Source organism: Phocoena sinus, chromosome 5 (genome assembly GCF_008692025.1).
Source record: "Phocoena sinus isolate mPhoSin1 chromosome 5, mPhoSin1.pri, whole genome shotgun sequence".
Taxonomy (NCBI): domain Eukaryota; kingdom Metazoa; phylum Chordata; class Mammalia; order Artiodactyla; family Phocoenidae; genus Phocoena; species Phocoena sinus.
Window position 1 is genome coordinate 70575792 of NC_045767.1, and position 19575 is coordinate 70595366.

Sequence of the window (19575 nt, forward strand, 5' to 3'; positions counted from 1 at the left end):
CAAGCAACAGAGATGCGGGTAGGTGAAGAGTAACTCAGCCCACTTGATAGGGCCTAAAATTCTATAACTGGGAAAGTTAATGCCCACTTTTCTTTTCCAAATCTTTTTCCTATAAACCAGTGTGGTTAAGAGCATGGATTTAATGGTCAGGCAGATCTGGGTTTAAGTATACTTATTAACTTGTGTGAGCTTGAGCACGTAAATAACCTCACTAAGCCATCCATAGCTTCTTCATCAGAAAAAAATGAGAATTAAAAAGAAACCCTAGTTATAAAGTTGTAAAGATTACATGAGAGAACATATCTAAAAAACTTAGCACAGTGCCTGACACACAGAGCTCAAAAGATGCTAGGAAGTGGTTTTAACGGAAGTAATACTACCAGCACTCCTAAAGGATTTCAGGCAAGAGCGTACTTTGAAAGAAATCTTTTATGTTTGAATGTTCTTAATGTCAGTTTTGAGGAACAGTATCTGTTGCAAGCTAAATCTGTTGGAGGATTCTCTTAATCACGGTGAGAAGGAAGTTCTCACTTACCTTGTCATTTACTACACTCTTTCCATCCCAAGCCCATCCTCTTTTGGTGAAGTAATTAACAGTTGCAAATTCAATTAGGGCAGAGAACACAAATGCATAACAAACAGCAATAAACCAGTCCATGGCAGTTGCATAAGCCACTTTGGGGAGAGAATTCCGAGCACTGATGCTTAGAGTTGTCATTGTTAGAACAGTTGTTACTCCTGCAGAAAGATAGGAAGCAAAAACATCAACAAATACCAGCAGGGCAGCATTGGAACTACTTTTTTTTTTCTTTACCAAAGGTACTTTCAGTGCCACCTCTAGCCATTAAAAAAGCAAACAAAAATCTTCAGAAAGAAAACAATGCAAAGTTAATTATTGTAAATGATTATTATACTTTTTGAAGTGATGACTCTGAAATGCTTTCATTTTCCATTTTTGTTTTTTTTTTTTTTTTTTTTTTTTTTTTTTTGTTTGTATGAATCTCCTTTTTCTCTTAAATACCGTTGAGGTTAGAAAGACTGGTGAAACTGAAATAGAATTTCCTATGAGGAAAGAAGGACTTGAAATTGACCCATTGTCCATTAACATTAATTTAAAAAAAAATCTTTCACAAAGCCGCCTCACATTAATTTGTTCATCATTTATTTGAATCATTCTAAGCAGACGACCAATCATCCACACTAGTAGTCACAATAGAACTATGATTAAGAAGTTCTTCATTCTAAGTATAGCTACCTAAGGATGAAATTAATTCTGGATTGCCTAGCATTGTGAGGACATAATTTCTTTCATAATGCAGCTTAGAATCTTCAGAAAATAAAACAGGCATCTAAATCCCAAACCTTATAAAATTTAAATCACTAAAAAGGTATATTATATACCTTTGTTGGTTTAATAAATAATTTCGTTCCTTGCATTATAAAGCTTTTCTGCCTATAGTCTGGGAAGTCACAATGGTTAAGTAAAAAGAAAGCAATAACTCAGAAGCCAGTCACAGTATCAGCAGGTCAAAATGTCTACAATTACCTGTTTTATCAGAGATTCAAGAGAGGATTAGTTATATACATAGGGGATACATTAAATTAAAAGACAATTGAAATGTTAAAGAAATGTTCATTCATATACTGAAATTTTTTATATTTTATTTTTTACTTTCCCTTAGGATAAATAAAACAGCCTTTTTTCTCACTTACCATAGAGTTAGAAGTTCAAAATAGCAATAATTCTATTTAATCGTGAGTGAATGCATCTGGGAATATGATGGTAGCAGTAGGGATAAAAAGTAGAAAAATAAATTTATCTCACCTGCTGCTTGAGTCAATATTAAAAACCACATTTACAGAAATACATTGTGTTTGCATGCATCAAACTGTGAAAGGTTTTAGATGGTGTCTTCTTGCGAGAATTTGGTAGAGCACATGCCAGATACACCCACACATACCCACAAACACAACCATATCCACCTGTACACACACACACACACACACACACACACACACATATATATATACATGCCAATGCAAATGATGAATCAATATATGAAACTATATTTAACTTCACCAGCAGTCAAGGAAAAAAAAATCAATAATGAGATACCTTTTCAAAACAATATTATCAGCAAAATGTTAGCAAAACCTTAAAAGATTGATACTATCCTGGCATTGAAGAGGATGTGGGGCAATTGACATTCTCTTTAATAGGGATTACAAATATCTAAGAGACTGTTGCCTAATCTGAGGTCATAAAGATTTAGGCCTATATTTTCTTTTGAGTTTTATAGTTTTAGTTCTTACATTTAGGTCTTTGGTCCTTTTTGAGGTGATTTTTGTGTATGGTAGACGTCCAAATTCATTCTTTCTCATGTGGATAGCCAGTGGGCCCAGCAACATTTGCTGAAAAGACTTTTCTTTCCCCATTAAATGATCTTAGCACTGTTGATGAAATCAATTGATCATAGATATATGGGTTTACTCTGGACTTTCAATTCTATTCCATTAATCTACATGTCTGTCCTTATGCAAATTTCACAGTTTTGATAACTTACAGCTTTAGAGTAAGTGCTGAAATTGGGAAGCAGGAGTTCTCCAAATTTCTTATTCTTTTTTCAGTTTGTTTTAGCTTTTCAGGGTCCCTTACACTTTCCTATGATTTTATGGTCAGTTGCTCATTTTTTCAAAAATGGTCGCTGGAGTTTTGATAGGTATTGCATTGAATCCCTTGTTTGGGGAAGTATTACCATCTTAACTACATTAATTAAGTCTTCCAATTCCCAAATATGGGATACATATCTATCCATTTTAATCACATATACATATATCATCTCCATTTATTTAGAACTTTAATTTCTTTCGGCAACATTTTTTTTTTTTTTTTGCGGTTCGCGGTCCTCTCACTGTCGCGGCCTCTCCCGTTGCGGAGCACAGGCCCCGGACGCGCAGGCTCAGCGGCCATGGCTCACGGGCCCAGCCGCTCCGCGGCATGTGGGATCCTCCCAGACCGGGGCACGAACTCGTGCCCCCTGCATCGACAGGCGGACTCTCAACCACTGAGCCATCAGGAAAGCCCGTAAACTGGACTTTGAATACTGTAATGTGGCAATTCTGGAAATCATATTCTTGCCCTCTCCAGGGTCTTTTGTCAATTGCTGCTTGTTGTATTTATTGTCTCTGTTTGTTTAGTGACTTTTCTTAACTAATTCTGTGAAGTCTGTATTCTTTTCATTTGGGACCACTTAAGTCTCTGTTTTCTTAGCTTAGTAGTCATCTAATGATTGCATAGATTTTTGCTGAAACACTTGAAACCAAAAAAACTCTCAGTCTTTGTCAGGTGATTCTGTGTGCAGGTTGGGATATGTCTTCATCATTCAACCAGGCAGTTTACAACTCTGCCTTCGCATCCACTTCCTGCTTGTATAGAGGCTCAAGGTCAACAAGAGGGGAGAGCTTTCGGCTTCCTCAGTGTTTTTTTGTGTATTCACATAGCTCTATGTATGCGTGTGGCCTTCAAGATTCCAGGAAATATGTCAGTGCTTTTCAAATCACTTATGTACAATTCATTCACCAGCTTTTCCTCTCAAACCTTTTGGTCAGCCCATTGTTTGCCCCAGATGTTATCCACTGCCTCAGGCAGAAGCAGCTAAAATATTTGCCTGGAAATGCTTTCAGTAGGCATCCTTCAGGTGGTAGCTTTGGCACTGGGGGAATTCTGAGTCAAATGAAATAAAAACAAGCTTTTTGAGAAGATCTTCCAGGGAGGCATAATACAGATGAAGTAATGACAATTCTTTTTGGATGAGCTCCATTTTCCTCCTTCTGGTACCAGGAATTCAGGCTTTATTTTCAAGATTACCACTTAGGTAGGGAGTGGGTATGGGACTAGTGTAAGTTGCAACACCATAAAGATTACTATTCTTTACCAAGATTCTACCATTTTTCTTGAATACATGTACTCAGGGTTGCAAGCTGTTGGCTAGTTTCCAAAGTTCTGAAAAAGCTGATTTTAACAGTTTTACCAGTTTCTTATTGCTTTTATGAAGATGTGGGATTTTAGTATTTCTTATTCCACAGTTTTTGGTGATGTCACTTCTAACATTTTGAGGGTCTACCCTGAGACCTAGGAGTTATCTTTCTAGATAAGCCAGGGCAGTATAAAATATTGGATACCAGTATAGATATTTCCTCAGAAGGCCTTATCATCAGATGGCTTGAGTTTGAATTCTGGCTCCATTACTTGCTGCCTGTGTGATTTTGAGCAAGTTTCTCAACTATTCTCATTATGTTCATCTTCAAAATAGAATTTTAGACTATATCTACTTCAGAAGAACGTTGTGAAGGTTAAGTATGCATTTACCACAAAGCCTGGAACATTGTAGGAATTTATTAAATGTTACTTATTTTACTTCTCTTTTTCGTTGTTATTACTATTACGTCTATCAGAAATCTACTTTACTTAAATGATAGCAGAAAAATATTTAAAGGTAAATGATACACAAGGCCCTTTACATGAATACTGCTTATAAAAGTAAGAAAGTGGCAAAAGTGGCATAATCAGTGTTTGGTAAATAGTTTAATAAATTGTTGAATACCTACATTAGTAATACCAATACAATATTGAAAATAATAAAGTTGGGCTATACATTGATGGCAAAAAATCTACAATACATTTTGCTTAAAAATGTTTCATGATTCAAGATTCATGAAAATATACACAAATGGATTTGTGCATCAATATAGATATACTGCATGAACTGAGTAAAAAAAAAAATCAGAAAAGACACTCATCTTAAGTTACCACTTTGGTAACTTTAGGGGAGAAGATAGCACATGGTTTGGAATGATGAAACAGAACTGGACTTGTGACTGATTTTTCATTCTTTTACTTTTTTGGTATTTTATCAGGTAAATATAAAAGGACAAAATCTCTAAGGATACAATCTAAGACAATAATATTAGTTACTTTGGGGAATTAACATTGAAGGAAAGTCATTCTTAAAAATTTTTCCTGGAGTGAACCTGCTTTGCTTCTGTGATAAGAAAAAATACAAAATTTTTGGTTTAAACAAGAGACACTTAATGACTTTCAATCTTTTCTAATTCAAGTGTGAATTCCTGGGAACGACTGATATATACATTAGTGTTGACTAACTTAAAGAAAATCTACAAAAAATGCATGTTCAAATTATGGCCAACTATAAATTTAACTATGATTCTAAGTCTATACTGCTAGCTTAAAATTAGATTTGAGTCTAGTCATTCAAGCCAATAAAATGTTATAGCAATTTCAATATGAATCTACTATGAGGCTCTTTTTCACCATATTCAAATCTTCCCTATATCTAAATTTTATTTTCTTTCGTCTGATTGTGGAAAACTTGACATTAAAATTGTTAACATGAACTATAAGCTCCTTCCTCCTTCCCTCCCTTCCTTCCCTTTTTTCCTTTTACTGGAGGGGTAAGATTCTCATATGTCAGCTTTTCTGCCTGCTAGTTGAGTCTAGCCTGGTCCCATTACACTGTAGATAGAAGAGCTAAGAATTAAAGAGCTGCACTTAGCTAGAAACCTCACAAACCTTCCACAAGCCCATCTCCCAACAATGGGCATTCTTCTATACCTAGTAGGGCCTCCATAAATGAATGTTCCCACAACATTAACAGACTTGTGTCTTCCCTTATCACCTCTGTGTGACCACCAAATCCCAATGCTTCTTTGGGAAGCCTAAGTTGCTTTTTCAGTAAAATAAAAGGTAGGTATTTTAAAGTGCTTTCAGCACTAAAATTCTATGCATATATGTGAAAACTATGCGACCATTTCCCATACACAGACAATATCTAATGTATAGCTATTTTATATTCTGATTTTATTCTGTGTAATATTTATTTCAAGGTGTAGGTGCCAAAACCTCAACTCATAGTAGCTGAGAAAATGGTGTCAAAGTAAAGAAATGCTAAGTATTGAGTGAACATATGCACTGAAAGGAGAAAATCAAATCAGGGGAAATGATTTCAGCACAGAGACTGAGACTGTGGGCTCCAAGGCCAGATGCCTGAATTCTAATTTTGTGACCTTAGGGAAATTTCCTAGCCTCTTCGTTCCACAATTTCCTCATTTGTAAAGTGGGGATTAGGTATAGTGTTTTCCCATCCTGTTGTTATAGCAACCAAATGAGTTACTGCATGCAAAGCAATGCCTCTGTTATAAAAAAGACACCTCAGTGTGTGTGAGAAAAAATAACATCACTCTGAAAGCAAAGTCAGGGCATATTTAAATCAGAAAAATAAAATAAAATACTCCTTGAGACCTTTATCCCCATCAAATGCTTGTTTGTGGTTAGGGTGTGGGAAGTTAGGAAGTTAGGAAGAAGTGTCAGAAACCAAACAGGCACAAAAACTGCAATAGAACAGAAATGTAAAATTGTTTGATACCACCTGCTGGCTACTGCTAGAAATGGCAGAAACAACAGACATCCTGGAAACAAAATGGTGGATTCCCCACCCCACCCCTGCCTACCCCTTCAGCCCAATGGACAAAGCAATAATCGCCCCTTTCCCCGAAAAATGATAATAATAACATTTACAAATACAGTATAAGTGCAGTATGAAAGGTTGTGATTTTAGTTTAATTTTAAGGTTGAAATTTTAACGTATAACTGTACTACATCTGAATAACAAAAAAGTTGAAACTTCTATGTGTTAGAGACAGAAATTAGAACTTGGAGAGCATATCATTGTCCTAAAACCTAATTATCTCAAATTCCACTAATTTAAAATTTGTGAACTATTGATTATAATCTAGAAGAACATGATCGAAAGGTTAATTATAATGTAGACAACACTGTGAGGGATTACAAAGTTTTCTTTATGATTACCTGAATACATCATGGATTTAATAAATCAAAACTCATATCCCTTTCCCCAAACCCTTTGTATCTTGATGTCCCTTTCTCAATGAAAGGCCTCTGCGATCAGAATGAAGTCATTTTCATATTCTGTCAGTTTGGGCAACACATGGTTTCCTCTCCCTAGAATCTTTTCCTTGTCACACATCCTTCTTTTTTACCTAGTTAAATCCTATTTCTTCTCTTAAATTATTGAGTACCTACTTACTGCAGGTACATTTTGTAGGCACTGGGAACATACCAATGAACAAAATAGCAGAGATTCCTGCACCTAACGAATGCACATTGGACTAATGCTGCAGTACACACAGCTCAACTTGTTCTTTCTGCAGGATTTCATCCATAAAGGAAAAAAAAAATAGGCAACTATGACCTGGTCCTATGCATACCTCCATAGGTTGTGTCCTTTTTAAATTTTCAGTTGGTTTACATGACTGTATATCCCCAATAAACTATATGGATTACAGTTTGTTTGCCTTCTTCTCCCCAAAATGTAAAAGTGTGCATAACAGAGGGTAGGAGATCATTAAGTAGTTTTTAAATTAAATAGTTTTTAAATAAATAGTGCATAGCAGAGTGCAGGAGGTCGTTAAATAGTTTTTTAATTGAAACTACTCCCCCAATGATCTGTAATTGATAAGCCTTTATTTATTAGGATAATGGCAAGAAATCTCTTCCTTCTTTTATAAAGCAAGTAGGCACTGAGTTCCCGTTCTGTGCTGGGCTCTGTGGAGCTGTGAATGGAATGCGAGCCAAACCAAATCAGCTCTCTACGAGACATTTTTTCAAAAGAGCACAAAGTGACATAACATCACAAGTGGGTAGGGTCTATGATGAACTGTAACGGGGTTACCTACCTAGACGGGAATTTGGGTTAGACTTCCCCAAGGAAATGAAGGGATAAGTTAAAATGGCCACCAGACAATGGAAGATAATACTAGACTGAGGAAAGACCCAACCACAGACATGGGGAAACACGGCATTGCGAGGCATGGAGAGAATCCTGCAAGGTGGGAAGGCAGAAGAGAAGGGTTTCGTGAAGAAGAGGAGAGAGGGGGAGGCAAGAGCCAGACTATCCAGGGCCTGTTTGATGGTGTTCAGGTGATATAAATTCTTTTCAAGAGCAATGGGAAAGCTTTACAGAGTCCATTTTGAACTGGTTAGTGACATGGTCAGTATTTCTTGTTTAAAAGATTACTCTGGCTATTGTTCCTCTATAGTTAAGGTGGTTGCTATTTTCTTTATTTTTCTCCAGCATTTTCTGTTTGCCTTTTATTTACTGTAGTTTGAATACAATATGACTAGGTATGTTTATTGTTTGTTTTGATTTGTTTTGTATTTATCCTTCTTGGTGTCCTCTGAGCTTTTGGACCTATGGTTTGGTCATTAATATTTGGCAAGTTTCAGCCTGTTAATGTCAAATATTTCTTCTGTTCTTACTGTCTTCTTCTTCTGATATTCCAATTATGACTATGTTATACCTGTTAAAATGGTAGCACAGTTCCTGACTGCTTTGTTGTTTTGTTTTTGTTGTTACTTATTCAATTTTCTTTTCCTGTTTGAATTTCGGTCTGTGAGGTTTCTAATGATCTATAGACAAGCTCAGCCTTATTGAGTTGATCGATGAACCCACTAAAGGCATTTCTGTTATTGTGTTGGTTTTTTTAAAATTTCTATCATTCCTTTTGATTCTTAGAGTTTCCATCTCTCTGTTTATATAACTGATTTCTTCTTGGATGTTGTTTCCTTTTTCCATTAGAGACATTAACATATCAATCACAGTTATTTTAAATTCCTTGCCTAATAATTCCAACATCCCTGGCATGTCTGAGTCTGGCTCTGTTGTTTGCTTTTTCTTTTCCAACTGTGTTTTGTTTTTTATTTTTCCTTTTGGCATGCCTTCACAATTTTTCCCCAAGTTTTATTAAGATATAATTGGCATGCATCACTGATAAAATTTGTTGAAAGCTGATCATGTTGATTTGGGTAATAGGAACGGAGATAAATAGACCTTAAGGGTAGGATTTATGTTAACTTGGCTAGAGGTTGGCTGTGTTTAATGTTTGCTGTCATTATAGGTGCCACAGGATTCAAGGGTTTTTTTTGTGTTCTTGCTTTGGCTTCCCCTTTTGACTTTGGACTTCCCTAGCTACTCCTCCTCCCAGGGAGTCTGTGTCTTCAGCTCTTTCTGCTGTAAGCTGCTGCTCTTCTACGGGCGTCACCTTGGCGTGGCGGTAAGGTGTACGGGAGGGAGACTGGTCTACAATCTTCGAGTAGATCTCAGGCTTTTAGGCAGCCCGTGTCTCAGCCTGTAGCTTCGCGAGTGTTTCTCCACTTGTACAGCTTTCTTCCCCATTCTGCTTACTCCTTGCAGTGGCTGTAGCATGCCCAATCTATTTCCTTGATGCTCTGATCTCTGTTGATAGTATTTCATTTCCTCAAACCTCCTTAGGTGAGAGAGTAAGACTGGCCTTCTGTCAGCTGGGATGAGGCTCTGGCCAAGTCCCTTCCCCTGGACACGGGCTTTGGCTATGGAGAAGGCTCTGGGTATATTTCAAAAAGCTTCTTCTCCCTTACCCTTTCCTCTGCCATTGTCAAGAATGGATATTTCTCAGATCTTTCCCTTGAGAATTTAGTGGGGTTCCGGGGAGGTAAAGCCCACGAATATGTGGGAATCCCCCATAAGATTGTGGTCTTAGGAGTTTCTTACTTTCACATGAGTACACGCTCAGTTTCTAACAATTCATGACAATGACCATTCAAGTGCCTCTACCAGATGCTTAAGCAGCATCTCTTTCAGGTAAAAAGAAAATCTTAGCTGTGTCTCTCAGTGTGTCTGCCTCTTCACAATTTGGGATGGCAGTTTGCCTGTCACCTTGATTCTTGTATGAATGCAGTAAAAGCCCTTAATTTTCATTTGTTTAGCTTTTTCATATTGTAAGGATGGGAGTGACAGCTTGCAAGCTCTTCACATGTCAGTGCTGAAACCTGAAGCTCAGCGCCTTGATTTTAATACATGATTTTTTATAACTTCCCATGTTATTAGTCATACGTATATTTTTTCTCTTCTGGGTTTCTGGTTGTGTCTGGGTAGTTGAGTTTGACAGTTAATCAGAAAAGCTAGGTAATATTTAGCAAGGTAATGAATCAGTATAATATAGACAACCTTCTGGAAGTAAAGAATGAACCGATATCAGCAGATGACTGATAGTCAACAAGGCAAATTCATAAATCTCTGCATTTGGCCAGCACAATTAAATTTGGAACAGATGCTCTAACAGTTCCCTGTGTTCCTGCTAACTGCATCTTAAAAGAAGAAATTTGAAGACATATAAAAATGAATTAAAATGAATTATAAGGTCAGAGTATTTTTATATCACTATATTAACATCATTTAAAAATAACTTGTTAAAAACAGGAAAATTCAAGAAATCAACCAAATTTTTAATCATATGTACCTGATTTATTCAATCAGCTTGCCTAATATTTCTTCCCCCACTAACTGGCTTGATTATATTTTTGGCAAAAATACTACTTGTAAAATCTGGCCAAATTATTTAATGCTTCACTACAAGCATAAGCAAAATCATATTTTAAGATTGAAAGTAAGAAGAAAATTCATACAATAATGTTACTGACCTTAATTTAACATCTGTACACACTAGTTGTTAAATTAATAAGATATTAAGAACCTTCCTGGGTACAGACTGCAATTTATTTGCAATCAGTGTATGTGAAAGTACATATACATACATGCATATGAATATTCAGGAACTCTGGGGCATCAGTGGTGGAGCCTCAAGCGATGAGGATCAATTAATATACCAGGTCTGTGTTGAGTGCCCCTTCCAGGTTATCAGAGAGCACCCTGAATATTCCCAGAACATAACATATCATAATATAAACCATTGTTTACCTTCCCTTCTCCTCAAACAGACTGTAACCTCTTTGAGTGTAGGAATAACATCTTTTTTGTTTACCTTGTGTTGCTAAGGTCTAGCAAAGTGTCTGGCACATATTTTCTAACTGAATGGGTTAATAAATATAGTTTTGAAGCAAATACACCTATTTGTGTGGATATAGACATATATTATAAATGAGTGGGTATGTTTGTGTGTGTTTGGGGTTAAATACATAAATACACAGAAACAGTCTGATACTAGCTATTTTTTTCCCAGAATTCAATGACTAGGGAAGTGGATGCCTTGGAAGATTTGGGATTAAGAGATGTCCGATCATTTAAACAGTTTTAAGTAAATATTTTATGTGCTCCATAAGTCTAATCAAAATATTATATATGTAACATTTTATATATATATATATATACACACAAAAAAAATAGTGTGTACATATATGGTGTACTATATACTAATGTATAATGTATATATATAACATATATAGTTATACATGTAATATATACATATGTAAAATTACATAAATATACTAATGTTATGGTTAGTTCTTAGAAAAGTTATTAAGCTAAGCACCAACTAAAGGCTGTTCTCTGGAGTGAGCAAGTAGGAAAGCAGACAAGATAAAATGAAAGTACCGCCTCATCCTCTCTCTCATTTAACAATTGTGGTGGAAGACATCCAAGGGTATGATTGTTGTGGTATCAGAGACCTAGGCTTCCTCTTTCTTGTTTCTCTGCCATTTTTAAGGTAGTGCCCATGTCCTTGAGGTTGAAGAGGGCTTGCCAGCACTTGGCCTGCATTCCAGCAAACAAGAGGGGAGGGAAAAGGAGGGGCACATAAAATATTTAGGTTCTTAATATCTTATTAATTTAACAACTAGTGTGCATAGATGTTAAATTAGGGTCAGTAACATTATTGTTTGAATTTTCTTCTTACTTTCAATCTTAAAATATGATTTTGCTTATACTTGTAGTGAAGCATTAAATAATTTGGCCAGATTTTACAAGTAATATTTTTGCCAAAAATATAATCAAGCCAGTTAGTGGGGGAAGAAATATTAGGCAAGCTGATTGAATAAATCAGGTACACATGTCCTTGAGAACTTAGTCATATGGCCACATCTAGCAGTAAAGGAGGCAGGGAAATGAGTGGGTGTGTACATCAAGTCAGTGTAGTGTTCACTTGATGTACACAGCTAGAATTGAGACTTCTAATGTTCTGTAAGTTATTAGGGAATAACTAATCATCTCTGACAGATGGAGGCCTGTGATGCTTTAGGCACAGACTATATAAATTATCTGAAAAATTGGGAAAGGAAGAAAGGAGTGTTTTATATTAACCCTCTAACGTATCAGACTACGTACTAAAGCAAAACTCTGCATACCTATGTACGCTGGTCTCCTGCAAGTTATTCCAATGGGCTTGATTTGCAAATGCAGCTTTGAGACAGTCCCAAGGCCCACTTCCCAATAGTTTGGTCCTATCGAAATAGAGATTCTAGACCTACTATTTCCATGCACATTCTGTCTTTTGACCACTCTCTTCTTTAGTTCTCTGTAGGCCGTTTGTTACCACTCGTAGCTCGACTGTTCAGATTCCACAAGGTAACATAATTGCTCTTCTACTCCTCTCACTTTACTGTTCTTTCTGGGCAATATAATTTACTCTCATTTCCTAACCTGTTCCTACATGACAAATATCTTTAAGGATGTATCTTATGAACTCCAGTGCCAAATATCTCACTCTGGCCATCTTCTGGATATCTCTAATGGGCTCAATAAAAGTTTATTGAGCTTCCTATATGACATTTTTTTTTTAGATTTTAAAAAAGTAATTTATTTATTTTTATCTTTGGCTGTGATGGGTCTTCATTGCTGCGCGTGGGCTTTCTCTAGTTGCGGCAAGCAGGGGCTACTCTTTGCTGCGGTACGCAGGCTTCTCATTGCAGTGGCTTCTCTTGTTGCAGATCACGGCCTCTAGGCACACGGACTTCAGTAGTTGTGGCATGCAGGCTCAGTAGTTGTGGCTTACGGGCTCTAGAGTGCAGGCTCAGTAGTTGTGGCATATGGGCTTAGCTGCTCCACGGCATGTGGGATCTTCCTGGACCAGGGCTCCAACCTGTGTCCCCTGCATTAGCAGGTGGATTCTTAATCACTGTGCCACCAGGGAAGCCCGATATTAGTTTTTTTTTTTTTTTTGCGGTGCGCGGGCCTCTCACTGTTGTGGCCTCTCCCATTGCGGAGCACAGGCTCCGGACGCACGGGCCCAGCCACTCCATGTTATGCGGGATCTTCCCGGACCGGGGCATGAACCTGTGTCCCCTGCATCGGCAGGCGGATTCTCAACCACTGCGCCACCAGGGAAGCCCTAGTTTTTTAATTAAAAATCTATCCAGTCTACTACATGTCTGCACTTTGTTATACATGAGTATACAAAAATATGAATTATATGCTCAGGGAGAATATAATCTACTGGAAGATGCAGATAATCAATAGGCAAATTTTGCAGATGGTGTAATAAATAACAGAGAAAATATGGGGTGCTCTGAAACTGCCTAAAAAGTACTTGTCCAAGATTTTGGGATCAGAGAAGGCTTCCTACAGGAAGTGATATATAAAAGGAAATTTGAAGAGTCTGAGGAATATGTTCAATGAAGAAAAAACATGTTCCTGGGTCTAATGTAAGTCAGTGTAGCAAAAGGTACCCTCACAACAGGTTAGGTTGGGGAGGCCCATGAAGGCCACATAAACATGGTAAGTGTTTCAGTCAATGGCTGTAACATACAGTCATGGAAAAGTTTCATGCAGGAAATCATGTGACTAGATTTGAGTTTTAGGAAGATCACTCTTGCCACAGTGTGTAGAATGGAATGAAGAAGAGTAAAACTAAGGACAGAGAGATCAGAGAAACCTTTTATAATAATCCCACACTGTTAAGTCCCATAGAAATCTCAAGTTTTAAGCCTTCACAACTGAATCTATAGTCTAAGCCAAAACCCACCACATCTCCCATAATTCTCTATTGTAGGGAATGACGTTACATTTATCTAGTCACTCAAGTAGAAATCTAGGAGTATTCTGCAATGCCTAATTTCTCTCCCCTTCAGATTCACCATGTCCTGCATGTTCTTCCTCCCTAGCTTCTCTCAGATCTATAACTCTTTCTCTACCAATATTCATTGTCCTATTCAGGCCTTCATTATTTCTCACCCAGATAATATCAATTGTCTCTTAACTAGTCACCCTCTATCACTAATACCATTTCAATCTATGTATACAATATTCCCCATAATGGTCTTCCCCTACACTCAAATGCCTCCAGTTTACTCCCTCACTAAAATACCCTTCAAGCCGTTTCCATGGCTTTAGCATGGAATGTAAGGCTGTACACGAACTGGCCTCTGTCTAACCATCCTTACAAACAAATGAATCCCATGCCTGAGATACACCGAGCAGTAATCTGCTGTTCTTCATATGCTCCATGTTGCTTTTGATAATTGCGCACCCTCTGCTTAGAATATGGCCTTTTCCATTATGCTAATTTGCAAGGCTTGAGTCGATTCTTCTTTCCTTGGGGTTTCTCTGACTTCCTCAGATTTAACTGCTTCCTTCTTTTTGCTCTTACCTTATTTTGGAATATTTCTCTCCCAGCACCTATGATCCTCTATACCACTTATTTATTTACATGTCTCTCTCACTCCTCCATACTCTGAGCAGCCTATAGGCACATGGAAATGCTACCACCTCATTCAGATTCTGGCAAGGGTAAATCCTTATTTTTTGTTGATTCATCAAATGAAATAATTAATTTAAAAATCTGTGAACAGTAACACTGGGAGACCATATTCACAAATTCTATAAGAAGGAACATACAGGTTAAGAAGCTAATAAGCTTTAGAATGAAACAGAGGTTTAATCACAACACTGTAATATAAATGGAATATAAAAATAGTGTAAACTGATGCCTTTTCCACTTAAATCGCATATTCTTACATTACTCCAGATAGGATTAAAAAGTATCATTTAGAAGCACCTACTATATGCCACATCTCATTATAAGAACTTTTCATGTATTAATTTGTTTAATTCTCATAACAACCCTGTGAGTTCGGTATTATTATCATCCTCACTTACAGTTGAGGAAACTGAGGCTAAGTGAGGCTGACTACCTTACTGTAGATCACACTGTTAGCAAGTAGTAGAGGTGGGATACAAACCCAGGCAGTCTGCCTCAGAAGTCCACACTCTTCACTAAATTGTACTGCCTAGGGCTTCCCTGGTGGCACAGTGGTTGAGAGTCCGCCTGCCGATGCAGGGGACACAGGTTCGTGCCCCGGTCCGGGAAGATCCCATATGCCGCTGAGCGGCTAGGCCCGTGAGCCATGGCTGCTGAGCCTGGTGCGTCCGGAGCCTGTGCTCCGCAACGGGAGAGGCCACAACAGTGAGAGGCCCGCGTACCGCAAAAAAAAAAAAAAAAATTGTACTGCCTAGTCTATAAATGATCTTCTCTTTCAAAGCGAATTATATGTCCATATAGTGTCTTTTTCAAAATCATGAACCTAACACTTCAGCCCCTAAGCTCTTTATACATTTTAAAGTTATATCGTGTATTAAAATGTTTCGATTGCTTGAGAAATGGCTTATACATAGAGACAATGTGCAGTAAAATCAGGCACAGATTTGGATTCTGCTTCTGCCACAGCAGCTCTGTGACCTTGCTAAGCTTCATTTCCATCTGTAAAATGTAAATGATTTTTTTTTTGGTGGGAGGGGGATTGTTGAGAGGATAGAGTATAAGCATGTATGCCTGGTACATAGAATTGTCCAACAAATGTTAAATTATCCTCCTTTCTCTCTCCCTCTCCCTGCCACCTTCTCTCTCTCAGCCTCAGTGACTTTATCTCTAAAATGGGAATTATGATATATTATAGTATAGTATTTTATATACTTGAACATTAAATGATACATGCAAATGTCCCATTTGGAACCTGTCAAATAAAAAGTGCTATAGCTTCCCTGTTATTTCTGAGTTGTTTAGGCCCCCAATGTGTAGATAAAGCAGCTAAGAATCCAAACCAAGGATGCAAGAGTCCCATCTAGTGGTGGTTTAAGAAAAAAATCAAGACACCTAAGGATTATACTGCTTAAATGGTTGCCTAGAAAGCCTTGGGCTATTTTGTTTTATTCATTTTCCCACCTTGAGAAATAATCTAACGTGGCTCCCAGGGAAAGAGAAAGGAAAGCCTTGAACTGGATTCTTCTCTGTTCTTCCATTGTTCCAAGAATGTCCAAAATCTTTTCAGAATGGATCCACAGATTTCCGGTCTTGTTAAACTCATTATCTTCATTGCTGAACTACTCTATTCCTAGATTTCTAAAAGGATGTGATTCAGCTCCTCAGTTAGGCATGATTTGATAGCCTAATGCTATCATATGGATTCAGCAGTGTCGTTATGACTTAAGACCAATCTCTCGCAAGAACACCCATCAGTCAAAATCTATTACATTTGAGAGGTGACTTCCAAGAAGTCTAGCATATGGTTTACATCTAATCTCAAATGATATCAGGAATGAGGTGGAAGTTCTGGTTAAGGTAAGGCTAGATCTAAAGATGGTTGAAAACAGCCTTTCTGGGATCCCTGCACCTCTGCTCCATTACCCAGGGAAGTTCAATCCAGCGTAACTGCTAAATACCACAGTGATTGTCATGAACTAACTGCATGTTTGTGTTCCCCCCAGATTCATATGTTGAAATCTAATCCTTGATGTGATGGAGGTGGGGACTTTGATAGGTAATGTGGTCATGATGTTGGGGCCCTCATTAATGAGATTAATGCCCTTATAAGAAGAGGCCAGAGAGTTAGCTCACTCTCTTTCTGCCACGTGACGACACAAAGTCAGCAACCTATAATGAAGGAGAGGCCTCTCACCAGAACCCCACCATGCAGGTGTCCTGATATCCAACTTTCAGCCTCCAAAACTGTGAGAAAGAAATTTCTGTTGTCTATTAACCACCGAATCTATGATACTGTGTTAAAGTAGCTTAAACTAAAACAGTAATATTCTGATTTCATAAGTTTAAAAGAAAATAATATATTCAGTATGATGACAATAAGGCAATAAAAGAACAGACCACAGAAAACACTATCTTGTATAAACTCCCCACTGTTATCAAATCTTTTTATTATTTCAATCTTGTAATTGTATTGTCATAAAATGCAAGGTGACTGTTCAAATATTAATAGTTTTGGTGGTATGGTGGTATCTTATAGCTCCCTGAGGTGATCTAACTAGGGAGATATTATGTTGTTTGTGATAAATAATGCATTATTAAATAATTTTTATCAGAAAAAAGTCACCCAAGTAGAAATCATTTCCTTGAAAGACTAGTAGGTATTGGAAAATAAACAATAGTTTTAATTTTTTTGAGAGTTTAAAAACTAAGAATAAGGCTTCCCTGGTGGCACAGTGGTTGATAGTCTGCCTGCCGATGCAGGGGACGCGAGTTCGTGCCCCGGTCCGGGAAGATCCCACATGCCGCGGAGCAGCTGGGCCCGTGAGACAGGCCGCTGAGCCTGTGCGTCCAGAGCCTGTGCTCCGCAACGGGAGAGGCCGCAGCAGTGAGGGGCCCACGTACCGCAAAAACAAAAAACAAAAACAAAAAAAAAACCAAGAATAAATATGCACTCAAAATTTTGCTATAGTGAAAATAAATATTTAATGATCTAAACCCGTTTAAATAGTCAAATAATCAGAGTAGAAAAATCTATTATTTTCCACTTCGTTATTTCAAGGCGTAAGTGAAGAAAAAACAACTAAAAAAAAAACTAAAAAAAAAAATCAAAATGAAACAACGACAGTAACAAAAAATCCTGCTCTTGAAACACCTAAAATCTCCCTTATATATTCTATAAGGTTATCAAGCTTTCACAGATGAGTTCCAAGACAAAGTACATTATAAGAAATGGTTTTACAGAATGCAGTCAAAAGCAGTCATAGAATTCTCCACCTCAGATTAAAATTAAACAGAAGTTTCTAAGGTGAACCTATTATAAGTACCTATACTTTGAAAGACCTGGATTAACTAGGTTAATTTTGCTTAAAAATGCAGAATATGACACCAGGACAGGAGAGAACGTTGAAAAGTCATTTAATGCATTAGTTACTATACCATGATGTGACCGTATCAACTTCTGGGCAGGAAATAGGGCAAGGAATCTGAAATACTTCAATAAGCAGCTGCTAATGCCAAAAGTTAACTATTGTTCAAGTCTGAACATTCACCTCTAGTTCTGATCTATGTTTAGTAAGCCTGACTCTCAAACAGAAATTACCTATGTTTGAAGCAATCACCCAGGAGATTTCTGATTTCAAGCTCTAAAAGAAAAGAAAACAAAACCGAAAAGAAAGGGAAAAAGTAGTTTGATGGCATAATGGTGCAGTAGAAAAAGTGAAAAGATTAGAGTCAGAGAGTGTGAGGTCAAATTCTTTCTTTGTTACTGACCTGCTGTCTGATAGCGGAGTAGTCTCTTGATACTTTCGGACTTCAAAATTCTTGTCTGAAAAGGGGGGATAATTACTTTCCTAACTGGGGATATATTTTTTTCAGAATTAAATAATGATTAAATTTGAAGTTTCTAACACAGTATATAACCCATAGAGGTGCTCCGAAACACGCTTTAAAATTTTTTCTCATCACTATGACCACATAGATTTCAGTGTAGGAAATGGGATTGGATAATCTGCCCTCATAACTTGAATGGTTATAACTGTATTGAAGTGACATTGGCATGTCCTGAAAAGAATCTAAAAAAAAAAAAAATTCACTGACAAAATAACAGCATACACTTTTAATTCTCTTCCTGTGCCCTTACTAATAATCCATTCTCCTCAATCAAACTTAAGCACCTATATTCCCGAAACAACTTCTAAACCTGCCCCTAGACTTGGACCAGCAGAGCTTTCTAATCTTCCTTGCCATGGCTTATTAACGTATCTTGCTTCATTCACTTTCCTAATTGGCAGTGGCTGACTGGGATGAGTCTACCAGCAGGGAGGAGTGTGGCTGGTGGGCTGGCAGCTTGCTGATTAGCGTGTGCTGCCTTGTGCCAAAGTCAATTCTGGGATGCCAGGTGTGCAGCCTGTTAGCGCTCTGCAGCCCATGCCTTGTGGAAGACAGGGATTTGGAACGAGGTTTGCAGAGACTTTTTTTTTGCCCCGCACAGGCTTTCTGTTCATTGCTTTCATGTCCTGCTACCACCCAGACATTCTACTCCTGCTGGCACTTTCTCCATACTTTCCAATTAAAACCGTCCATGTCTCCTTCTAAGGCTGCCCTGATTCTTTCGCCTAGATAGGCTGAAGCTGTATCCAGGTGATTTTCTGATTTTCTCTCTCTTTTTAAAGTTCTTTTCAGCTTGATTGTGGTAAAATTGGCAAATAAAATTGTAATATATTTAAAGTGTACAGTGTGATGAATTGATATACATTATGAAAGGATCCCCACCATAGAGTTACTTAACCTCATCTCACATATTTACCTTTTTTCTTTCTTTTTGGTGAAGACACAAGTTCTATTCCCTTAGCAAATTTCAATTACACAGTACAGCATTATCAACTAGAGTTACCATGTTATACATTAGATCCTCAGACCTTATCCATCTTATAACTGAAAATTTGAACCGTTTTATCAGCCTCTCCCTAATGCCTCACACCCAGCCCCTGGCAACCGAGATTCTATTCTCTG

General features: G+C 37.5%; 1 protein-coding gene across 5 annotated transcripts in view; it reads right to left on the reverse strand.

Annotated features, from left to right (window-relative positions):
- The window catches only part of GABRA2 (gamma-aminobutyric acid type A receptor subunit alpha2), a 120929-nt gene that overhangs the window by 13023 nt on the left and 88331 nt on the right, over positions 1–19575 (reverse strand). For all 5 annotated transcript variants that reach the window (XM_032632661.1, XM_032632663.1, XM_032632660.1 and 2 more), the window contains one exon: positions 536–738. In XM_032632661.1, the coding sequence (XP_032488552.1) occupies positions 536–738 (203 nt within the window). The remainder of the gene's footprint in view (positions 1–535; positions 739–19575) is intronic.